The sequence below is a fragment of the Sebastes fasciatus genome, chromosome 12, assembly GCF_043250625.1.
Source record: "Sebastes fasciatus isolate fSebFas1 chromosome 12, fSebFas1.pri, whole genome shotgun sequence".
NCBI classification, from domain to species: Eukaryota; Metazoa; Chordata; class Actinopteri; order Perciformes; family Sebastidae; genus Sebastes; species Sebastes fasciatus.
In genome coordinates this window covers 24,722,396-24,748,507 of record NC_133806.1, presented here as the reverse complement: position 1 = coordinate 24,748,507, position 26,112 = coordinate 24,722,396, and the positions used below count along the sequence as shown (strand labels likewise).

Genomic DNA, 26,112 nt, shown 5'->3' with positions numbered 1-26,112 from the left:
CAGCGGTATGTTGCTATTATATCTGGCTAGGAACCAATCAGATTGCTTGATCTGAGCATCCAGTTTCATAACAATAATTTGGGTTTAATGACCTGAAAGAACGAACTGAGGCAGCACTTCATGTTGTTTTTATCTGAACTATCAGGACCGTTGTCCCAGTGGCGGTTAAGATGTTGATGTGAGGTATTTATATATCTCAGATATGTTAATGGTTGAATTTAACCCTCCAGCTCTCTGTGTGATATCTGAGTCAGTTCACAGGACATTTAAATAGTTTCCCGTTGTTGTTGTGATGTGGCCAGACAGCGTCTGCTGCCTACAGATGAAAGGAAGTGGTTCTATCACGCAGAAAGTAGAGCCAGATGGAGGATGCAGGACAGGACAGCTTGTCGTCTTCCTCTTGTGTGGCTGAACTGGTCTGAAACCAGCTGGATTGTCTGGAAGAAAACCTTCCTCATCAGTGGGCGGCTGTGGCTCAGAGAGTAGAGCAGGTTGTCCACTAATCGGAAGGTCGGTGGTTCGATCCCCAGGTCACATGTCGATGTGTCCTTGAGCAAGACACTTAACCCCAAACCCCAAATTGCTCCCGAAGGCATAGCCATCGGTGTGTGCATGAGTATTTAGATTAGATCCTGATGGGCAAAGTTGGCACCTTAGCAGCCTCTGCCATCAGTGTATGAATGAATGGGTGAATGCTGAGTGTATGCTGTAGTGTAAAGCGCTTTGAGTGGTCGGAAGACTAGAAAAGCGCTATATAAGTCCATTTACCATTATTTAGTTCTGCTCACTAGAATGAATCACAGGTACAGGAAGTGCTCAGCTAGTGTTAGCCTCCAGTCTTTCCTTTGTTTGGCCTCCAGCTAACAATGTGACCTCATCATGATGTCCACACTAAAAGGTTCTATATGTCCACATAGCTGTTGTTGCTAGCCCCGTTCTGTGACCAACATATAGCGTTAGCCAATACATATCAGCTCCATCACCATCGTTGATGACATGTGTATTTCCCAGCATGCAGCAGGGAAATACACAGGTCCTTGTGCAGCTGCAGAGTTTTAGGATGACGCTACGAGTCTAAAGAGTTGAGATAGTGAATGTTTGTCCTCATCTGTTTCCACTTGTTGTGCAGCAGGTTTGTCCCCAAACACTGATCTTATTCATGAGGAGGAAATTAACTCAATACGCCGCCAATACGACGACTCTAAGCCCCCCCACCTACAAATAGAGGGTTTGGAGATGAACGTAAAAAAACTGAACTATCAGGACACAGCTGCCTGGGCAGCAGAACATGGAATATAATCAGATTACAATAATAATCATGTCACATCTATTATGTATTTGTACAACTTATAGACCCTTTTAGTGTGGACGTCATGATGATGTCACAGTGTTAGCTGGAGGCTAAACAACATCTAAAATGTCATCTTCCAGTGTTGCTGGCTGCCAGAATCCAGATATCACATACATTTGAGATGACGAACTGTGATTTGAGGCTCTAGTGAGCTACAATATCAGAGAAACGTTTCAGAGATGGAGAGTAAATGTTGTTAATATTTAGCCTTCTGCTAACAGCAGCTGTGAGCCATTGGCTGCTGTTAGCAGAAGGCTAAACTATTAGCAACCCTTTCTCTCCATCTCTGAAACGCTTCGTCGATATTGTACGACTCTCTTTTTGACTGACTTTACTGAAGGATAGTTAACTATAGACATCCAAAGATTTATACGCCCTCAATTTATCTTTACAGCGCTGCCGTTGAAAATGAGCTGAACAAAGTTGTCCCTCATCTGGTGATAGCACTGTGCTTTCCTACGCTGTGACAAGAGTGTGTGGATGAAGCATTAAGTTGTTAAATTTTACTCATTTAGCGTCTGGCTAGTTAGCTAGCTACCTTGCTAATTCCACCATGCTGCAGAAAATGAGCCCAACAGCGGACAGCGCTGGGTCACGGTCCCTCTGCCTCACTCCTCACCGCTAGGAGACTACTTCACCGGGAGGACAGCAGGCGATAGCTAGCTGGCTCTTCAGTCTCCGGACAATATAGCCAGTTCAGGAGACAGACAATCTAGCCGTCTACTCCTCCTGAAGGAGTCTCCAGCGGTGTAGGGGTCGGCTAATCTGGTCTCATTGGTTAATGTTAACTTTCTCAACTAACACTCGTGATCCTGGAGAGTGAGTGACAGAACATATTGAGAGAAACTAGTATTTTCTTCAGCCATTGTTAAAAAAAAAAGCCAACAATACAGCTTTAACTAACGTGTTCAGAGAATTATTCTGCCTCCACTTAACGCTTCGCCCGCTAAACACCTCATCAAAAGGTCTATATAAAGAGGTCTATATAAAGAGGGCTGTATAAAGGGGTTTATATAAAAAGGTCTATATAAATGGGTCTATATAAAGAGGGCTATATAAAGGGGTTTATATAAAGGGGTCTATACAAAGGGCGCTATACAAAGGGTCTATATAAAGGGGGCTATATAAAGGGGTCTATATAAAGAGGTCTATATAAAGGGGTCTATACAAATGGGTCTATACAAAGGGCGCTATACAAAGGGTCTATATAAAGGGGGCTATATAAAGGGGTCTATATAAAGAGGTCTATATAAAGGGGTCTATACAAATGGGTCTATACAAAGGGCGCTATACAAAGGGTCTATATAAAGGGGGCTATATAAAGGGTCTATATAAAGGGGGCTATATAAAGGGTCTATATAAAGGGGGCTATACAAAGGGGGCTATACAAATGGGTCTATCTAAAGGGGGCTATGTAAAGGGTCTATATAAAGGGGTCTACAAATGGGTCTATAGTAAGGGGGCTATACAAACGGTCTATACAAAGGGGGCTATACAAAGGGGGCTATATAAAGGGTCTATATAAAGGGGGCTATACAAAGGGGGCTATACAAAGGGTCTATACAAAGGGGTCTATATATAGGGGGCTATATAAAGGGTCTATATAAAGGGGTCTATAGAAAGGGGGCTATACAAAGGGGGCAATATAAAGGGTCTATATAAAAGGGTGTATATAAAGGGGTCTATACAAAGGGGGCTATACAAATGGGGCTATACAAAGGGGGCTATATAAAGACGTCTATGAGGCCCCTGCAAAGCTACAGCAACACATTCATACAACAGATAGTTTCTAACCAGCAATTATTGATTTTTCCGGCTGAAAAGCCTTCGCTGGCAGATTTTATCAGCTGTTATTGATGTTAGCTTCATATCTGTCTGACTCTTTGTAAAGTTATTGTGACTTTGTTTTGAGACATAAATTAGTATTAATATTATTATTCTTAGCATTCATCCTCCTCTGTCTCCAGTACTTTCTAAATGCTTAGTGTAACAGTCCCACTCGCTGTAGTGATTTACTGTCTGTGCTGTGAGACAACGTTGGCGTCCTCTCAGTGATGATTTATCCAACGTATCGCAGCGCTGCAGTTACGTCGATGAGTTTATGGCAGCGAGCAGAATCACATCATTATCAATAATTACACTGATTTAGCAGAAGACGCCCACTTTACCCTCTTCACCCCTCAAATGTTCCCAGATCAGGACGGTCAGCTGTGGAAATCACTGGCAGGCTCTGATGGGAGTATATTATATATATATATATACATATATATAAATAGTTAATCGCAAATTAATCGCACGTTTTTTATCTGTTCCTTTAAAGTGAGATTTGTCAAGTATTTAACACTCTTATCAACATGGGAGTGGACAAATAACGCTGCTTTGTGTAAATGTATGTGTATATTTATTATTGTTAGTATTTTGTACCAATGGATTCTTTAGGTTTTCTAGTTCCATATGATACCAGTATCTTTATTCTCGCTTTAAAACTGAGCCACTACAACCTCCAAAAAATCGGTTGCATTAATGCGTTAAAGAATTTAGTGGCATTAAAACGAATTTGCCCTAAAACGTTATTAACGCGTTAAAGTCCCTACTAAATAACAAAATATTTCTTTTATTTAACATAACCTTAGTAACACCTTAAATTGTTCATTAACGGATTTGTTAAGAAATTCTAAAGTGTAAATTAAGGGAAAAGTCATGTATCCTTACATCTGCTTTATTTGTTTATTCATGGCTTATTAAGTTAAAGGTCCCATATTGTAAAAAGTGAGATTTTCATGTCTTTTACATTATAAAGCAGGTTTAGGTGCTATATAAATACTGTTAAACTATCAAAACGCTCAATATACTGAGAAATACACACAGCCCGTATTCAGAAATTATACGTTTGAAACAAGCCGCTAGGATTTCTGTCCATTTGTGATGTCACAAATATACATATACAATATTTAGACCATTACACGGTTTTAAACATAAATATTCTAAATATGTCCCAGTTTATTTCCTGTCGCAGTGGATGTAATTAGCATCAGCTGACAGGAAGTAAACATGGACCCAAACTGTTGCCTAGCAACGCAATTCCGTTGAAATTCACTAAAACGGAGCGTTTCAAACAGAGGGTAAATACAGGTATATTCAGGTCGATAGTATGAGGAAAATAATGTTTTTTTTTAACATTACAGCATGTAAACATGTTCTATTAGAAACACAAAATGCAAGTATGAACCTGAAAATTTGCATATTATGGGACCTTTAAGGGTTTTTAAAGGGGTTTAGCTTTCATCATGACTCTTTCAACACGACACACATCTGGATTTAATACCGTAAGATTAAAGTAAAATCAGTTTAATGAACCAGAGGAGAGTTTTAAGGTGTGGATGTGATTCTTGTTAGATCAGCCTTAAGTCAGATTTTGACTTAGTGCTTAATTTGAGGGGTTTTCACTAATAAAAAGTCAAACATTTAGCAGCGGTTCTTTTACTGTTGTAACTCCAGTGAATTATCTGAATCCTTCTCCCACCACTAAATACTATGGCTCAAACATTAAAGCTTTTAGTGAATTCCTCTTTTAATGCGGCATTTTCCAAATGTGCATCTTGTTTGTCATGCAGACCAACGCGCCACAGCTCCGAGGGGTTTTTATTCTCAGAGCGGTGGTGATGAGCGTGGCCTGTCCTCATGTTGCTGATGGGAAACAGCTTCTCTGCATCTTTTATGGTTGTCTTTGTCTCTGTGTGGCAGGACGAAGGAACCTGAGAACCATCCAGCATGGAGGGGAGGCGGAATCTACTCCTCAGCCTCATCACGGCAGCCTGTTTCTACGGCAACGCCGCTCAGATGACAGGTGTGTATCATTATATACAGCTATGACTTCATTTCCTGCATACCAACACATACAGGGTTACGGCCAGCGTACCCCTGCTTCAACATTACATCATCCTACAACATCTGGAAAACCTGCATACAGCTGTGTACTGCTATGTCTGTGAGGACACTCAATGACATAATGCATTCCCTCGCCCCTTACCTTAACCATCACAACTAAGGCCCTGTCTACACCTATACAGATATTTTTATAAACGGATAGTTTCCCCTCCGTTTTAAAAAAAGAAAAAAATCTACCCGCACAACCTTCGTTTTACAAATATAATATAAAAAATAGTCAGAAAAATGTCCAAAAAAATGTATGAAAAAGGCAAAAGAAGGGCAGAAGAAAAGTCAGAAAAAACCCATCTCTGTCCACACTCGAACGCAAAAACAACTCCAAAAGCTCGCCGTCACATTTACATGTCACCACAAGTTAAAGATCGATGAGTTTAGTTACCAGCCTTCTCTCTGACTTTCCTTCGGCTTCATTACAGTCAGTGTGATAACAGTTATTGTTAGTGGGGGGGGATTCCTATCATCAACTGTCTCTTTACATGAATTAAATGTGTTCCTGCTTCGGCCTCCTGAGACTGGAACATGTTTCTGATGTAAAGTAGGAATCAGTCCGAGCAGTGCTGACAAAACGTAAAAAAGCCGATAGTCCGCCATCTTTGTTATTGTTTCTGGCGCCTGCTCATTACACAAAGCAACAATGGGCGCCTAATGAGGAGAGGACGTCATCGTTTTACACGTCCACACAGATACAAAGTAACCGGAAAAATCTGCACCTTAGAAGGCGTTTTAGAAAATATTCGTTTTTGTGACCAAGAACGGTGTTAGCGTGAGGACGAGAAGCCAAAACGTAGAGGTAAATATCTGTTTTTAAAAATATCTGTATATGTGTAGACAGGGCCTCAATCCCTGACCCTGACTTAAACCCGATTCTAACCTGAACCTTAAAACAAAGTCTGAACCCTCAAACAGGCCTTTGGAGGTCTGTCCTAAGGTAAGGACCGGCCAACATGTCCTCAGTTTCCAAAATGTCCTCACAGAGATAGCTGTACAAGTACAAACACACACACACTGTAGATGCCAACACACACACACACCCACACAGATCAGATGTGTATTTTCTATAAGCCGCTGTGTTACTAACCTGCACTAGAAGGTGTTTTCTGCTGAGCACACGGATCTGAAGCTTTAACTGTTCTCTGATAAGCTGCCTGGTTGCATCAAACATATAGATCAGTATTTTACAACCCGACTGCCAGACCAAAGAACATCTGGATTATGTTCAACATGTTTTCAACATCTGCCTACAGGATGGCTGGGAGAGAGGGAAATACATTGTGGTTAAACTTAGGCAACGAAAATACTTAGTTAAGGACATTTATAGGCAACGGAAATACTTAAAGTGGAAGTGAAGCAAAGTTAATGATATAACAAACATGACAAACGTCAGCATTTAAGAGAAAAAACACAGGACAGAGGAAAACAAAAGGGGGGACACTATTGTATTGTTCCTGGATGTAAAGATGAGTTTTACAATGTTAAAACCAAGAACAAAACAGTCCATCTCATAAACTGAGGCTGAAACAGAGATCAGTAACGTTACTGCAGCGCTGGCTAGTGGCACTGAAAGAGTCCTCCGACCGGCACTGAGTCCAGCTGACTGGACTGACTAACTGAAACTCATCTTTACATCCAGGAACAATACAACAGTGTCCCCTCTTTTGTTTTCTTCTGTCCTGTGGCTCCTCAGTCTCCTTCTTTCACGGTCTCTACCGTTGTATCTGTGTAACTCAACCAAGCCAACTGACCTGGTGATGTCACAGGTAAGAGTACTGCGACATGGCGGCGCTCTTGTCACGAACGGATCTTCTTTTTTCTCTTAAATGCTGACATTTGTCATGTTTATTATATAGTAGTTCATTAAAGTGGAGATCCATTTAGTAAACTAGATTAACTTGGTCTCATTTCCACTTTAAGGACATTTGTTGCAGGTCTGTGCAGAGACCCTGGATCTCACAGTCACTTTAAGCCTCTCTGAGGTGTTTAACCTGAAGGCATGTGGGGAAAGGAAACACTGAGTCGGTTTTGTGCAGCCAGGCACATGAATGTGAGGGATATAAGAGTTTGTAGTGAGATGGAGAAGTTAAAGCAGAGCTAGAGTTGGATCAGCACCACCAACACTGTCTGAAAGAAATGACCTCCGGCTGGAAGCCTCACAGCTTTGTTTCACCTTCCTCACACTGTCGCATTAGCGAGTCCACCTTAAGGTGAGTGCTTTCAGACTCCATCCTGCTCCTACCTGTCCACAATCTGTCCACAATCTATCCACAAGCTGTCCACAATCTGTCCACAATCTGTCCACAATCTGTCCACAAACTGCTCGTTTTTCCCCTCTGGCTTGCACACATCACAAGCAACCACCACTTCTTTCTGTAAACCACGCTGACATTTTCCCGCCTCTGGCTGGCGAGCTGCTCGGGCAGTAAGAGCTTTCCTTGTAGCACCCAGCTGTGACCTCTCCGTGACCTGACAACCTTCCCTCTCAGTCTGCACTCAAGAGGCTGTAGCCGACATCGTCTTCATGATCGACGGGTCGTGGAGCATCGGCACCGAGAACTTCAAACAGATCCGTCAGTTTCTGTACACACTGGTGGACAGCTTCGACGTCGGGCCCGAGCACGTCCACATCGGCCTGGTCCAGTACAGCACCACGCCACGCACCGAGTTCCTGCTCAACACCTACCAGAACAAGAAGGACATCCTCCAGTACATCAACAGCCTGCCGTACATGGGGGGCGGCACCCAGACGGGGCAGGGCCTGGACTTCATGCTGACTGAGCACTTTGTGGAGGCAGCCGGAAGCCGAGGGGGTCAGAACGTTCCGCAGATCGCCGTGGTGATCACCGATGGCAAATCACAAGACAACGTGGAGTCCCACGCTCAGGACCTGAAGAGGAGGGGAATTGTTTTGTATGCGATCGGTATCAAAGAGGCGGACGAAGACCAGCTGAGAGAGATCGCCAGTGAGCCGCACAGTCAGCATGTCTACAGCGTGTCTGACTTTGCGGCGCTGCAGGGAATTTCTCAGAGCATCGTCCAGACGCTTTGCACAACTGTAGAGGAAGTCAAACGACAACTCCTGCAGTTGTCTCAAGGTAAAACGTGTTGTACCACACAGCTCCTGGTGATCCACTGGTCTCACTTAAGTAGTACTTATATCTAAGCAATGATAGTCGTACTTACTGGTTGTTGTCATAATATTATCCAACAGAATTCACTCTGATGTCATCTGAGTGTCAGAAGATACACCTGTAAACCTTTATTTAGTCAGCCAAATAATATAATTTAACAGACACTAAAGGCCCAGACACACCAACCCGACTTCAAAGAACTAGCAGCGGCGAAGGCCACCAGTTGCGTCGCCTCACGTCACCTTTGCCTTGGTCAAAAATTTGCACTCGAACACACCGCAAAGACTATTACTGGTAAAATTTGAAGCCTTTACCTGTCTTAAAAAAGGCAGTTGCTAATAAGTGGCTAAATTAGACTACTAAACATCATCACGCCGAACGCTAGTCCACCTTTAGCTTAGTGGTGGCGACGTGAAGTCATTTGACCATGGTGTGGGTTCGCTTATAGCCTAACGTTAGCTTTTTAACTCTGGCGATTGCACTTAGGCTTCAAAAATCATTCATGAAGATTATTTTGCTGTACAAAGCGCGTTAAGGCCCAGACACACCAAGCCGACATCAGAGAACTAGCGGCGATAGAGGCCGACAAGTTGCACTCGAACACAACGCAAAGACTACAGCCGACGACTAGTTAGCACGTACGTTCTGCGCCTGTATGAGGAAATAACGCTCCACACCAGCAGGTGGCGGTAATCTGTACAAACAGTGTAGACGAAACTCCAGTGTTCTTTTATACAACAACCGCTGCTGACATTTTGGACTGAAAACACTTATTATATTTATATTTTATTGTAGGCCGTTTTGGTAGAATATGACAATAGAATTGAAATAATGTAGTTTTCCTTTTGTATGGCACTCTTTAGGCGGACGTTTTACTGGCGTCCAGTAGTCGCTTTCAGTCCAAAATGGCGGAAGCGTAGCTCTGCTGCTGGGCGCTGATGTTGACATGGAACGAACTATTGACTTTCACTTCTTAGTGATATACGTTCTTTGGCCTGTATTTGTCGTTCAAAAAGGGAAACAGGAAGACCGAGGACGGCGGATATACAAGCCATTGTTATGATATGCCTTGACTTTACTCGTTGACTTGCTTTCCTCACGTCCGTTTCTCCTCTCGTGCACTGCTTGGTTTAAGCTGAACAGCCAATCAGAGAGATTTCTCTCACCGACGAGCTCCGCCGCCGATTCAACATGCTGAATTGTCTGAAAGATCTCCGACACAGGTAGACTAGAGCCGACGGTGCGGGACACACCGAAAAAACTAGACAGACGCTCAAACTGTCCGACGGCCCCAAACTGTGTGACGGCCCAGAGTTGTTCAACGGCCCCAAACTTGTCCGACGGCCCCGAACTGTCCGACGGCCCCGAGCTGTCCGACGGCCCCGAACTGTCCGTCGGTGACTTGGTGTGCCTGGACCTTAACATGTTCCTCAGCTTGTTGACTCTTTTCTTTCTCCTGTCCAGAATGTGCCAAAGCCACCGTGGCCGACATCGTCTTCCTGGTCGACGGCTCCACCAGCATCGGCATCAGTGACTTTGAGGAGGTCCGTAAGTTTCTCCGAAGCGTCGTCACAGGCCTCGACATCGGCTCCAACAAAGTTCGGGTCGGCTTGGCTCAGTACAGTAGTGACACTCACCAGGAGTTCCTGCTGAAGGAGCACATGGACAAGCAATCCCTGCTGGCTGCAGTGGACACATTTCCTTACCGAGCAGGAGGCACGGAAACCGGCAAGGCCATCGATTTCCTCCGGACGACGTATTTCACAGAAGACGCGGGGAGCCGGGCCAGCCAGCGCGTGCCTCAGATCGCCGTGGTCATCACAGATGGAGACTCCACGGACGATGTGGTAGTGCCCGCCCAGAACCTGAGGAAACATGGAGTCATAGTGTTTGGCATCGGGGTGGGAGGAGCCAACATGGAGGAGCTGAAATCCATCGCCAACCGGCCTAAAGAGCGCTTCCTGTCCTCCATCGATAGCTACCAGGCTCTGCAGAGGCTGACAGTAGGTCTGCTGCAAACGGTTTGCATCTCTGTGGAGGATCAGAGGCAAGGTAAGATAGCTGAGTGAGTCAATGTGAAATTTAAACGTAAGTTTTGGGTCAAACCAGATGCGAAGATATTTATACTCCGAGATCACAGGCGCAGTCTGCATTGGTTCAGGGGGCTCACTGAACCCCCGAGAAATGCATCCTATATTTTTATAATAACGTATAACTAATAATTTATTGTAATGATGAATAATATCAACCTTGTTGTGTCTTCATATTGACAGAATAAGAAACCCACAAGACAAGAAGATCGATTTGTGGTATTTTTATTTACTTATAGCCTAATAACATCGGACATTCTGTCCACACCGTTAAATATGCACTTCTGTTACACCATGTACACAAACCACGTACCTATCAGCTGTGTGGTTAAGATCAGACTAGAGATGTAACCACTTAAAAGATGGGCGAGTAATACTTGCTCTCTTCCAATGTTTGTCAACTACACACATCCCAATACATTAGACCTCTCTCACCTCTCACACACATTATATTCCCTCTGGATTGTTTTTGTGAACCCCCGACCTTAGAGTTCAAAATGCGCCTACATCCGAGACCCTGTCAGTACTAAGTCCATTCAGATTGCTGATATGCAAACTGTTGTCAACAATATCTCAATTATCTGCAATTTGTCAAAGGCTTGTTGTAGGATTTCAGTGGTTGCAATACAGAACTGTGTCATCCGCATAAAGATGGGAGTTAAAATTTGTTAGCAAGGACATAATGTTAATATAAATTGTGAACAACACAGGACCCAATATAGACCCCTGTGGAACTCCCTTTGACAGTGGTAACAGCACAGAACGATTATTTCCCAGGATCACAGGACAAAGTGCTGTCGATGACACAGGTAGTCCTGAAACTTAGCTAATGCTAAACGTGATTGCTGACTATGGAAGACCACTCTTGCCGAGATACTAAAACATTAAGAATTATGAATGAGTGTCTTGTAATTCATGAGCGAGATTTACTCTTTTAGAACTGAGAGAGTTTTTATCATTTCTCAGTGCTCAGTCTACTGTAACAGCAGATCTGTTCTTTGCATTTTTCTTTCAGCCTTGGCAGAGAAGTTTGCAGACATCTTCTTCCTGGTGGACCGCGGTTTGACAGTACCAGAGTTCCAGCAGATCAGGGGCATCCTAAACAAGATGGTCAACCAACTTAACATGTCAGCGTCCACCTACCGGCTGGGCTTGGCCCAGTATGGTCAAGATGTCAAAGTGGAGTTTCTTCTCAACGCTTACCAAACCAAAAACCAGACGCTGGCTGGTGTTAAGAGTGTCCGCCAGCGCAGACTGCAAACCAACGAACCTCGTAATCTGGGCGGCGCGCTGCAGTACGCCAGGACTCACTTCTTCACTAGTGAGGCAGGAAGCAGGGCGGACCAAGGCTACCGACAGTACCTGGTTGTTATGAGTGGAAAAGACTCGGATGATCAGGTGTATAGAGAGTCACGTCTGATCAAATCATCCGGAGTAACTGTGGTAGGGATGAGCCTCGGTGCATCCATGCAAGAAATGCGTGTCATCGCCACCGCACCGTACTCGTACCAGTCTATAGGCAACACCGTAACTATACTGAAGGATATCTTGGTAAAACAGGAAGCACAGACCGCTCTTACTGGAGGTGAAAAGCTTTTTAAAATTATTATTATTATTATTATTATTAATAATCACCTTTGAAAAATTTATTTTACAACAATTTATTCACAGTCACCCATTTTGAATTTGACCATTGCATGAAGTGTCAGATATGTGAGCTGTTTCTAACTGACAGATGGGTACACCTGTTTGATTATCTTGTTGTTACCTTGATCTATCATGTACTTGAGATCTAAGGTGGCCATATAGACCCTTTTAGTGTCGACGTCATGATGAGGTCACGGTGTTAGCTGGAGGCTAAACAAAGGAAAGACTGGAGGCTAACACTAGCAGTGGGCTAAAGTTACTCATCTAAAATGTCATCTTGCTGTGTTGTTGGGTGCCAGAATCCCGATATCACATACATTTGAGATGACAAACTGTGATTCGAGGCTCTAGCGAGCTACAATATCAGAGAAACGTTTCAGAGATGGAGAGTAAATGTTGTTAATATTTAGCCTCCTGCTAACAACAGCCCTGAGCCATTGGCTGCTGTTAGCAGAAGGCTAAACTATTAGCAACTAGGGATGTTAATAATTAATCGTTTAACCGTTAACTGACATTAAGCATTTTAACTGATTAACGCTATTGGTTAAAACGGTTAAAAGAAATGTTGATAATTAATTAAAAAGCTGAGAAAAACTCGTCACTTCAAGGGGAAAAGCTGGTACACCTTCAGAGCCCACCTTAAGAGGCAGAGCCAGCATTACAGATACAGGAAGTTGGCTCCCGTCTATAGCTCGCTTGAGCGGAGGAGTTGTAGCCTTGTAGCATTTATTCACCGATAAATAAACTGTACACACACTGTCTGCTACACCTACGTTCACAGTTATAACGCCACCGACAACACAGTCGGTCGGAAACTCGCTGAAGTTACGCCCCGCTGACAGAGCGTATGTTTGTGGCTACAGTGGGCAAGGAGCCACCGTCAATGCTAGCAGCTGTTAATGTAGGACAAACAGACACACTGTTTGTAGGACAATCGCTATTGTTAATCCGGACAGACAGAGTGTCGTTATGCCGGGCAGACACACAGCGAACAACTGCTAAACTAAACCAAATGTGCGGTGGAGACTTTTACTGGGGAAGTGGCTGCCTGCTAAATTAAGTCTATAGGAGTCTATATAAAGGGGTCTATATATATATATATATATATATATATACAGTATATATCTTATCTTACTGGAGGTGTTGCCTGGCACATTGTTAGAATAGCATCTCAGGAGTCGGCAATCCCAGTTTATTGTTATGGCCATTTTTTATTTTTTTTATTTTAACATTTGACAGAGCCATAGGTGTCACTCAGTACACCTGATCCAGGTTTGATTTCAGCTTTGTACCCGGACTACCTGCGTTTTGACCTCCGCTGAGTCGCTCGACTAGCCTCGTTGAAATGAATAAAGTCGGTCTGAACATGCTCATCTGTCAGCAAGAAATTGCTCACAAAACAGAATTTCCTAGATCGTATATAATGAATTGAGTATTCCTCGTCTCAGTCTGTCCTTCATCATGAAATGTATGTGAATGGTTGAGCAGTTCAGTGAGTTGATAATGATTTTATGATGATAAACTCCTCTCACAGATTGCAAAGCAGCCAATGTGGCAGACATCGTGTTCATCGTTGATGAGTCGGGAAGCATTGGAAACCCCAACTTCCAGATGGTGCGCACTTTCCTTCACACGATTGTGAGCGGCCTGGATGTCAGTCCAGCTAAAGTCCGAGTGGGCATCGTGATGTATAATACCCAGGCCACGGCACAGGTCTACCTCAACACCTTCAATGTTAAGGACGAACTGCTGGAGTTCATCAAGATCCTGCCGTACCACGGCGGTGGTACGAACACCGGAGCTGCCTTAACGTTCACCCTGAACAACGTTTTTACCACGCAAGGAGGAAGCCGGAAAGGCGTCCAGAAGGTGGCGGTGGTGATCACAGACGGTGAATCCCAGGACAACGTGAGCACGCCAGCATATGAACTCCGTCAGGCTGGTGTCACTGTTTACGCTGTAGGAGTCAAAGATGCCAACGATGCCCAGCTGGTAGAGATGGCGTCTCACCCCCCACATAAGCACAAATTTATTGTGGACAGTTTTTCCATGCTGAAATCAGTGGAGCAGAGCCTGCAGAAAACCCTGTGTCTTAACATCCTCCGGCAAGCAGTCACAGTCAGTACGAGAAGAACTGGCATCAAAGAAGGTCTGAACTACTGTTGGTTTTATTACCGGCTTTGTTGAATACGTTTAAAAATAGGTTTTAATTCAAAGTTTCAAGAGTAGAACAGTATTTATAGAACATTAAATTACTGTTAGAGTTGTTCCGATAACGATACTAATATGTCAGAAATTTGGGATCGGGCATCGGCAGTCTACGCACCAATCACATACCATAATTTATTAACCCAGGAAAAAAATCACCTTGTTTAACCAAAATCAATTCTTCTTCTTCTCCGCTCAAAAACGGTAGTCTTCACTGTGCTGTCACCATGGAGGTATCATGGCTGCCACTGGCTACTACTGTTTTAGAGCAGAGAAGAAGAACTGACTGCAGACGTGACGATAGCAAACAACAACAGGGTGGCGCTGGTGGAGAATGTAACGGTAGTCAGAGCGAGGAACATGTCAGCCATCTGGTGATATTTCACAGTGGAAAATCTAACAAGTAAAACTGAATAATGACAGAAAGTTCTACTGCGTTCGTTCTCTGTATTTATTAGTTCATGTTTTACTAACCTGAGTCAGATACAGCAAAGATATTAATCATATCACATCCAGACATTGTCAGTAGGAAACAGCTGTTAAATAATAATAATAATGATATATCTTTTTTATCACGCTGGTATCGGATCGGTAAGTTCGGGTATCGGAAATGGTATAGGGAAGGAAAAAAAAGTATCGGAACATCTCTAATTACTGTAAAGGGAATGTATAGATGATGTCATTGGGGTAAAGGGAATGTTCAGATGATGTCATTGGGATACAGGGAATGTATAGATAATGTCATTGGGATAAAGGGAATGTATAGATGATGTCATTGGAGTAAAGGGAATTTTCAAATGATGTCATTGGGATAAGAACTCATAATAAGTTTTTTTTCCAGGCTGTGTACAAACGGATGAAGCAGACATCTTCTTCCTGATTGATCACTCGGGAAGCATTTACCCCGCCGACTTCAAAGACATGAAGAAGTTCATCATTGAGTTTCTTCATACCTTCCGCATCGGGCCACAACATGTCCGCATGGGGGTCGCTAAATACGCAGATTCACCAAATTTAGAATTTGATCTGACAACCTACTCAGATACCAAGACGTTGGAGAAAGCCATCGAGGATATTAAACAAGTAGGAGGCGGGACGGAGACGGGAAGAGCGCTGGAATTCATGGGCCCACTTTTCGATAAAGCAATGGGTTCTCGTGGGCACAAAGTCCCGGAGTACCTGATTGTCATCACAGATGGGAAATCCGCCGATGAGGTCAAGGTTCCTGCAGAAAAGCTGAGGGCGCAGGGTGTCACCGTCTACGCCATTGGGGTGAAAAAGGCAGATATAGTCGAGCTGAGAGAGATTTCCGGCGACCCCAAGAGGACTTACTTCGTCAATAATTTTGATGCTTTGAAGCCCATCAAGGACGACATCATCACAGACATCTGTTCTACAGACGGTAAGAGGAACTGGATCCATATTCTGTATGTAGTTAAAGCATCGGACAGCCGATAGTAGAGAGGTGATGGGGTAGAGAGATGTTGGGATTGTCTCTGGCTGGACGTGAACCGGAGACGGTTTGTGGTTGACATCTTACCTCGTAGGCCACCAGGGGGCCCAAGCACAGATTGTTTTCTTGTTATATTTTGTTTTGATACATTTTCATTTTTTTGAGGCAAGAAAAGCAGGAAACAAGAGGAAGGCCTCACTACCATGTCCTTGCTTCTTTGTCCACAGCTTGTAAAGACAGACCAGGCGACCTCCTTTTCTTGATTGACAGCTCTGGGAGCATCGACCCAAAAGACTACTTGAAAATGAAAGACTTCATGAAATCTGTCATCAGTAAGTCGGTCATCGGGGAGAACAAGGTGCACGTCGGCGTCATGCAGTTCAGCACCATCCAACAACTAGCGTTCCCCCTCAACCGGTACTACAGCAAGGAGGACATCACAAAAGCCATCAATGTCATGCAGCAGACTGGTGGAGGCACGCTGACGGGTGCTGCCATCACAGATGTGTCGCAGTACTTTGATGCAGCCGGAGGAGGGCGTCCTGGCATGAGCCAGAGGCTGGTAGTGATAACAGACGGCGAGGCCCAAGACCTGGTCAAAGACCCTGCCGAGGCTCTGAGGGCCAAGGGAGTGGTGATCTACGCCATTGGAGTGGTGAACGCAAACACCACCCAGCTGCTTGAGATCAGCGGTTCACGGGACCGGATGTATGCTGAGAGGGACTTTGACGCTCTGAAGGACCTGGAGAGCGAGGTGGCCAATGAGCTCTGTGAGCCAGAGAGAGGTAAGACGAGTCTGGAACTATCCCAAAACATCAAATCATTCTGGTAATAGAGCATAAAGATTTGTAAGATTCTCTCTCTCTTTTCTTTAACTGTTTTTAAACATACCATCTCTTTTTCACTAGAGAGCCTTTATTTTGAAGATTTGCATTGGGAATTTGTCTTGGGAACCCTAACTGGTGCTAACTTCAAGGTTGCAACATTAATTGTATTCCTGGACAATAATATTCCACTGTAACTCATTTTAAAAAAGCACAATTTGGTGGGAGATGTTGGTTACCAAACGTAGCGCAGGACTGTCAACAGAACCCAATTGAATGTCTGAAAAATGTCCAAAATATATGCCAAAAAAAGGCGGAAAAAAGGCAGAACACAAGTCAAAAAAATGTCAGACATTTTTTTTTTAAAAAAACATGAAAAGTGTCCAAAAAAGGTCTGAAAAATATTTTAAAATATTTTTTGAAAGGCTGAAAAAAAGTTAAAAAAATGTCCGAAAAAGGAGGAAGAAAAGTAGAAGAAAAGTCAAAATTATAATGTAAATGGTTCGTGAACGTTCATTTGCTGTCTGTCCTTATATTTCCAACCAGAGTGTCAGAAGACAGAAAAAGCTGACATCATCTTCCTGGTGGACGGCTCCACAAGCATAACCCTGAGCAAGTTCAGAAGCATGACGAAGTTCATGGCATCAATGGTGAACCAAACTACAGTGGGCAAGGACCTGACTCGCTTTGGGGTCATTCTCTACTCCACTGACCCCAAATCTGTTTTCACTTTGAAAGAGTACAGCACCAAACGGGAGGTTATTAACGCCATATCAGCCCTGAAATCTCCGTACGGAGACACCTACACCGGCAAGGCTCTGGCGTACTCTTCACAGTTCTTTAACACCGAACACGGCGGTCGGGCCGACCTCCAGGTGCCACAGATTCTCATGGTGATCACAGACGGTGACGCTACCGACCGAAATAGTCTGGTGGCACCATCCGTGGCACTGCGAGACCAAGGCGTCACCGTCTTCAGTATCGGCGTCGAAGGAGCCAACAGGACGCAGCTGGAGATCATGGCTGGTCACCAAACTTCCAGAGTTTTCTATGTGGATAATTTTGATGCCCTGGAAACTCTGTACAAGAACATCACTGATGTTCTCTGCAAAGACACCAAGCCAGGTAGGTGGTACACAGTAGCTCTGAACGTTGATGGTTAAAGATTCATAGCATCATAACACTACAGCAGTTCACACAAGTCACAAAAACCTGGAAGTATTAAGCCATGTCGATGTTTTTACCAGTGGGATTTAATCTGTGCAGCGTCACGTCTTTCCAGCCTCACTGTCTTTCTAGGCAAAGATTGATAGATAAACCTAAATAATAATGCCACTCCCAATTGACTTTTACAAATTGAAAACTCCGGATTTGAGGCAAAGAAGCTTCGTAAGAATTGGATTTTATTTGACAAAATGGTTGCTCAAATTATTCCGATGACAGTGAGCAATAGCATAAGATCACTGTATATTTGTAGTTTATATTGTAAGATGATGTGCTGGTTGGGTACGTTGATCTTGTCAAGTAGCCCATAAAACGTGTACTGCAGTTTCTTGAAGCATCTGGCAACATTCAAGGCAACATTGATCAGCAAATACCAGCCAATAATGTCCTAAACATTTCTTCATTGGGCTCTAATGATTGTATTATTGACTCAAGTGATGAATTTAGATGGTGTTCACAATGGAAATATCAACTAGACAGGTCAGAGAGTCTCCAGCCACAGTAAATCTGAGTGTTGAAAGCTACCAGGAATACATTCAAATGAACGTGAAGTGTATATGGATGAGTTATTTATTAGTGATGCGGATACATTTCCTCTCTTTGCTTATGCAGTTTGTGAGAAGCAGAAGTCTGACCTGGTCTTCCTGATCGATCAGTCCGGTAGCATCAACCCTCAGGACTACACCACCATGAAGAAGTTCACCACAGAACTCGTGAAAAGCTTCAAAGTCAGTGAAGATTTAGTGCGTGTAGGACTGGCCCAGTTCAGCGACACTTTCCAGGATGAGTTTGACCTGAACCAGTTCTACAGCGAGCAAGTGGTGACCAAGCACATCTTGGATATGCAGCAGCGCGGTGGAGGCACCAACATCGGAAGTGCCCTGGATTCCATCAGGAATTATTTTGAGGCGTCGCGTGGCAGCCGAAGATCTGCCGGAGTCTCCCAGAACCTGGTGCTGATCACTGACGGTGAGTCGCAGGATGATGTGGAGGATGCCGCCGACCGTCTCAGGGCTCTAGGGATTGAGATATTTGCCATCGGTATTGGAGACGTCCACGATCTGCAGCTCCTGCAGATCACCGGCACCCCGAAGAGGCTGTTCACTGTGCAGAACTTCGGCAGCTTGGAGAAGATCAAGCAAAAAGTGGTCGACACAATCTGCAAATCTAAACCTATCAGAGATCCCAGTGGTGAGTTTGTCTTTCTGTCTGTCTCCTCGTCTTCCCACCATACTGCTCTGTGTCCTTAACTGTCAAAGGTAAAGACGCGTGTCCCTTTCCTACAGCCTGCAGCATCGATATCGCCATAGGATTCGATATTTCTCAAAGAAGCGGAGCTCCTGGTGAGATGCTGATCAGCGGCCACCCCAAGCTTAAGACCTTCCTGCCACAGATCGCCCGCTACGTTTCTTCGGTACAAGGCCTTTGCTGTGTCGGTCCTGCACCCATCAGGACCAACATCGCCTACCGAGTGGTCGATCCGGATGGTATTTTCCTATACGACTTCGGCTTTGAGGGCTTCAGCGACGACGTGGTTAACAAAGTCATGGCCTTGACTTTGAGAGAGCCCACTTCTTTCAACACCGCCATGCTGAAATCATTTGGGCAGAAGTTCAGTAAAGAGTCCAGAGCTGGCGTGAAGGTGAGACGGTCTTTATGGCGTTGACATCCCAGTCTAAGACACGTTTGGTGAAGGTGCAACGGTGATACGGTCATACGGTGATACGGTGACCTTTTCAGAATAGTGTTAGTATTGTTTACAACATGATTTGTTTGTTAAATAAAGAAATCAGTCAGTCTGGACAGGTTTACACCAGCAATGAGAAGAGAAAGGAATATTTATTATTCCAGCTGTTGTTTCACCCACTAAACTGTCTTCATAACTGTTAAATTCTTCCATATGCTGGTTTTCTACTGAAGTGAACATGTAGCTCAGTCTGTAGCCCAGATTTTAATCATAAATGGAAAATGAGAGCACTTTAACATAATCTTGAACTAGACTGCTTTCTGCAGCTAATGTTGTTAGATTGATGAGGTCTGACTGTGTGGAATTAGTTCAAAGTTAAAGCTTTGGACCATTTCTAGAATCCAGGAAGTGAGGTTCATTATCCAAAACTAATGAATTAAAAAGTAAATAATACTCCACTGAAAAAGCATAATTTGGTGGGAGATGTTGGTTCCCATACGTAGCGCAGGATTGTCAACAGAACCCAGTTGAATGTCTGAAAAATGTCCAAAATGCATACAAAAAACAAGCAGAAAAAAGGCAGAAGACAAGTAAAAAAATATATGAAAAGTGTCCAAAAAAGGCAGAAGAATTGTCTGAAAAATATCCGAATAAAGTTTAAAAAAAGTTTTAAAAAAGTTAAAAAATATATATTTTTTTTAATTCTGAAAAAGGTAGAAGAAAGGCAGAAGAAAAGTAAAAAAAAAAAAGGTCCAAAAAATATATGAAATGTCCGAAAAAAGTCTTAAAAAAGGAGGAAGAAAAGCAGAAGAAATGTCCCAAAAATGTCTGTAAAAAGGTAATTAGTATATTAAAGGTATATTATGTATTGATTAACATTCAGTCACTATATAATCTGAAAATTGAAGTTTTAATGATGCTAATAACCCCTTCATCTGTTCTCCATGAGAGATTGATTATGGCGTTTAGCGTTGGATCAGTTAGATAGAGGTAAAGTTAAAGTTAGATGTTTCTTTACCGTCAGGTGAATAGTTAGTCAGAATAAGGAGATGATGTAGATTTCTTATGAAGGACTTTATCAATAAAATGAGTCTAACATGTGACTGACCTCCTCCTTCAGGTGCTGGTGATCTTCTCAGATGGACTCGATGAGGACGTGATGAAACTGGAGCATGAATCAGAGCTGCTGCGACAGTCTGGTAAAAACTCGGAGAGGTCGAACGTGACCTCTGTTTATAATTACATTATTATGTTTAAATGATCAAGTAGATGATGTAAATCCTTTATGGTAGAGAAATGTTCTGATGTTTGGTGTGTTTATTGTGTGCAGGGATCAGCGCTCTGCTTATGGTGGCTCTGGAGGGGGTGCATGACCCCACCCAGCTGCAGATGGTGGAGTTTGGTCGAGGATTCGGCTACAAGCTTCCTCTCAGCATCGGCATGCAGAGCATCGGCAGCACCATCCTCAAACAGATTGTAAGTCCTTCATGTTACTGCTCGTCAGTGTTTAGTTGAGGATAACGTGATGCAGAAACTCTGATTAGTTCAGCAGAGCGTCTCCTGTCCTTGCGTGTCCGTCTGCAGGAATGAAACCAGAACACAGCCTCAGGGACATGTTGGTTGAAGAAAATATGTAAATTACTCTCCGTGATAAGGAGTCGCCATCGGCAACGAAAACAGAACAAGAATCCAGTTAACTGATAAAATCATTCATAACATGCTTAAAGAAACAAGATTCTGACTCCTCTGTGAATTTATTATTCATATATATTTATATATATATATATATTTGTCTTTACAAAGAATAAAAACAGGCCAAATTACCCCAATATTTACCTCCAAATTTATCAAAAATGACTTTATTATAAACATGATTTAATAATGATATTCTGCTATTTCCCAATAGCTGGTAATTTATTTAATACATTTCCAGGAAAAGAATACAAAGTGAATTGATCTGCTTTATTTCCATGTCTGCTGATATATAGATAATAATAAATGTCTTAATAAACTCCCTGAATCATGACATCAGTTACCAGGTTACATCTGTGTAGACAATCAGTCACAATGGTGATTATAAGAGTCTTCTATTAGTTTTGGTTTTCCACCTCCGATGTAGAGCAGCGCAAGACTCAAGACTAAGGGCCCTATTTTAACCATTAGATGATATTTCAGCACATCATTATTAAAAATAATGTTTATAATAAAGTTATTTTTGATAACATTTGAGGTAAATATTGGGGTAATTTGGCAATAATTCCAAAGAAATTTCAAATAGGTTGCTAATTATCACCTAATTACCATGAAATTTATGGACCTCTAAAATGAAGTGTTACCAAAATCCTTTGTCATATATTAACTATTGTTTGACATATAAAATGTTTGACAAACTAAATTTGTGATGGAAAAAAAACTCCTACTCAGGATCTTGACTCTGCCCTCAGTGTGTCAGCAGGATGTGATGATACCTGATTTAAAGATAAATAAAATAAATATCAAACACGCTGTAAAACTAAACTGCAGCGCCAGAGTTCAGTGTTTGTTTCAGGGATTTAATCTATAACTATCTAATGTTACTGACTCTATAGTCTTTTATTGTTTTCTATTGATGGTTTTGTCCTCTGCCTCTCTGCTCTCTGTCTCTCTGCTGTCTGTCTCTCTGCAGGACTCGGTGTCAGACAGGGAGTGCTGCAACGTCATGTGCAAATGTTCAGGACATGAAGGCACCCGTGGCTCTCGAGGCCCATCGGGGTTAAAGGTGACCTGAACACAAACACCTTTATACTCTACATGTCAGGAACACCAACGAGAAGTCTGTCTGAGCAGTTTCCCAATTAAAACTTCACATTACTTCGATTAAAACTTCACATTACCTCGATTAAAACTACACATTACCTCGATTCAAACTACACATTATCTTGATTATAATTACATATTATCTTGATTAAAACTACACATTACCTCGATTCAAACTACACATTACCTCGATTCAAACTACACATTACCTCGATTCAAACTACACATTACCTCGATTCAAACTACACATTATCTTGATTATAATTACACATTATCTTGATTATAATTACATATTATCTTGATTAAAACTACACATTACCTCGATTAAAACTACACATTACTTCGATTAAAACTACACATTACCTCGATTCAAACTACACATTACCTCGATTCAAACTACACATTACCTCGATTAAAACTACACATTACCTCGATTAAAACTACACATTACCTCGATTCAAACTACACATTACCTCGATTCAAACTACACATTACCTCGATTCAAACTACACATTACCTTGATTAAAACTATACATTATCTTGATTATAATTACACATAATCTTGATTAAAACTACACATTACCTAGGTTAAAACAATACATTATCTTGATTAAAACTACACATTACCTTGATTAAAACTACACATTACCTCGATTAAAACTACACATTACCTCGATTAAAACTACACATTATGTTGATTAAAACTACACATTACCTCGATTAAAACTACACATTACCTCGATTAAAACTACACATTACCTCGATTCAAACTACACATTACCTCGATTCAAACTACACATTATCTTGATTATAATTACATATTATCTTGATTAAAACTACACATTACCTCGATTCAAACTACACATTACCTCGATTCAAACTACACATTACCTCGATTCAAACTACACATTACCTCGATTCAAACTACACATTATCTTGATTATAATTACACATTATCTTGATTATAATTACATATTATCTTGATTAAAACTACACATTACCTCGATTAAAACTACACATTACTTCGATTAAAACTACACATTACCTCGATTAAAACTACACATTACCTCGATTCAAACTACACATTACCTCGATTAAAACTACACATTACCTCGATTCAAACTACACATTACCTCGATTCAAACTACACATTACCTCGATTCAAACTACACATTATCTTGATTATAATTACACATAATCTTGATTAAAACTACACATTACCTCGATTAAAACTACACATTACCTCGATTAAAACTACACATTACCTCGATTAAAACTACACATTACCTCGATTCAAACTACACATTACCTCGATTAAAACTACACATTACCTTGATTAAAACTATACATTATCTTGATTATAATTACACATAATCTTGATTAAAACTACACATTACCTAGGTTAAAACAATACATTATCTTGATTAAAACTACACATTACCTTGATTAAAACTACACATTACCTCGATTAAAACTACACATTACCTCGATTAAAACTACACATTACCTTGATAAAACTACACATTACCTCGATTTGAACATTGTTGGAAACATTTGGAATAAAGTGAGAACACAATTCAACAACATTTAGTTGTTTTTAATGTGGAAATGTTGCATATTATACTTTTAAGTAACAGAAAAAATACTTGATTCAGTAAAAATCCTGCATTCAAAATCCTACACAAGTAAAGTAAAAAAGTACTAGTACTCTGATGTGACAGTACTAGACTGCTGTTGTAGTTTCACCGCTCTACTACTACTCTTAAACGATGGGAACATGTTTCTGCTACACAGCTGGTTTCTGTTTAGGGACTTTTCTCTAATCTTTGCTTTATTTGGTGAAATGTTGGATAATCAGATGTTTTTGAGTCGTTTAAATGAAACCATGTGATGAATGTGGAGGAAGTGTTTCAGCAAACGAGGAGACACGACTGATTCATTAGTTAAACGGCTGGTTTAACGTGTCGGGCTTTATTAGCGGGCTGTTTTATTAGCGGGTTGTGTAAAAACTACTACAGCTGTCAGATAAATGGAGTATTAGTACAACGAAGCATGAAGCAGAACTATACTAAATACTAAGAATACTGACAATAAGTAAAGTACAAGTACTTGAGTAAATGCACTTAGTTACTTTCCACCACTGCCCTGATGAAAGTTCTTGTCCTCCGTTCACGTGAGCGAGCAGCAGACCGAGCGGCGAGGAGGCAGGGTTTAAGGAAATGCTAGTGGCTCACCAGCTGGTCGATCAGAGAACATGAGGAGGACAGACTCTCACCGAGGCGTCCTCAGCTGTTATTAGTATTAGTATTATTCATTCTGCAGTTCAATAAAAAAACATAAACTAATGCTTTCTATTAGAAACATTCAGCTCTAATTATTATATAATATTTAAATATGATTAACTAGTTGTTATCTGAGGAAAGATGTAGGGTGGAGTGACTTCCTGCCTCTGAAGCTGTTGTGTGTTTCATTAACAGGGCGTCTCTGGACAGAAGGGCTACCCCGGCTTCCCCGGAGAGGAGGGTGGCGCTGTAAGTGTTTCAACTACATATCTGAACTGAGATCAGTTCAACTGGTGGCTGCAGATCCACAACGCTCAGAGAACATGAAGCTGAATTGATCAATAATAATAAAGTATTGATCTATGACTGTATTTACTGAGAGGTGAAGCAGCAGCAGGGTCTCCTGCTGGACTCACTGTGTCGGTGTGTTTCAGGGGGATCGAGGAAGTTCTGGACCCGGTGGACCTCAGGGCGTCCAGGGTTGTTCTGGACTCAGAGGACCGAAGGTATGCCGCCGCTGCTCCTCCTCCTCCTCTTCCTCCTCTACTCGTTACATATCAGTATTATATCATTGATTGGTGTTTTCTAACTGCTGCTGTCTGTGTTACAGGGCTACCGAGGCCTCCGGGGGAACAGGGTGAGTGACTGTAATACATTCTAATAACAGAGACAGAGAGGACGTAGCGTGATGATGTCTGATTAGAGACAGAAGTGACTCTGGACTCTGTTCCTCTGTTTCAGGGTGAAGGAGGAGAAGACGGACTGGACGGAGTTGACGGAGAACTGGTACAAACATCTGCACATCTGGAGAAGGAGTCTAAAAAATAACTGATAGATTCAGTGTATAGATGTGAAACAGGAGATGTGACATTACGTCATAACTAACAGGTTAACCGTCCACCATCTTACCTGGGTACCGTTAACCGTCCACCATCTCTTACCTGGGTATCGTTAACCGTCCACCATCTCTTACCTCGGTATCGTCAACCGTCCACCATCTCTTACCTGGGTATCGTTAACCGTCCACCATCTTACCTGGGTATCGTTAACCGTCAACCATCTCTTACCTGGGTATCGTTAACCGTCCACCATCTCTTACCTGAGTGTCGTTAACCGTCCACCATCTTACCTGAGTATCGTTAACCGTCCACCATCTCTTACCTGAGTGTCGTTAACCGTCCACCATCTTACCTGAGTATCGTTAACCGTCCACCATCTTACCTGAGTATCGTTAACCGTCCACCATCTTACCTGAGTGTCGTTAACCGTCCACCATCTTACCTGGGTATCGTTAACCGTCCACCATCTCTTACCTGAGTATCGTTAACCGTCCACCATCTTACCTGGGTATCGTTAACCGTCCACCATCTTACCTGAGTATCGTTAACCGTCCACCATCTCTTACCTGAGTATCGTTAACCGTCCACCATCTTACCTGAGTGTCGTTAACCGTCCACCATCTTACCTGAGTATCGTT

At 42.4% G+C, this 26,112-nt stretch overlaps 1 protein-coding gene across 10 annotated transcripts in view; it reads left to right on the top strand.

The window, feature by feature from the left end:
• col6a4a (collagen, type VI, alpha 4a) overlaps positions 1–26,112 on the top strand; it is a 70,802-nt gene that overhangs the window by 20,636 nt on the left and 24,054 nt on the right. For 9 of the 10 annotated variants that reach the window (XR_012596298.1, XR_012596300.1, XM_074654284.1 and 6 more), the window contains exons 3-19: positions 5,096–5,198; positions 7,780–8,388; positions 9,889–10,476; positions 11,530–12,099; positions 13,696–14,310; positions 15,211–15,771; positions 16,050–16,607; positions 17,193–17,771; positions 18,483–19,061; positions 19,157–19,512; positions 20,678–20,756; positions 20,888–21,033; positions 22,223–22,315; positions 24,831–24,884; positions 25,070–25,141; positions 25,246–25,272; positions 25,377–25,421. Coding sequence is in view for 8 of the 10 variants with exons in the window: in XM_074654284.1 (XP_074510385.1) it covers positions 5,123–5,198; positions 7,780–8,388; positions 9,889–10,476; positions 11,530–12,099; positions 13,696–14,310; positions 15,211–15,771; positions 16,050–16,607; positions 17,193–17,771; positions 18,483–19,061; positions 19,157–19,512; positions 20,678–20,756; positions 20,888–21,033; positions 22,223–22,315; positions 24,831–24,884; positions 25,070–25,141; positions 25,246–25,272; positions 25,377–25,421 (5,607 nt within the window). In the remaining 2 variants the exon portion in view is untranslated. The remainder of the gene's footprint in view (positions 1–5,095; positions 5,199–7,779; positions 8,389–9,888; positions 10,477–11,529; positions 12,100–13,695; positions 14,311–15,210; positions 15,772–16,049; positions 16,608–17,192; positions 17,772–18,482; positions 19,062–19,156; positions 19,513–20,677; positions 20,757–20,887; positions 21,034–22,222; positions 22,316–24,830; positions 24,885–25,069; positions 25,142–25,245; positions 25,273–25,376; positions 25,422–26,112) is intronic. The other variant, XM_074654285.1, reaches the window with a different exon arrangement.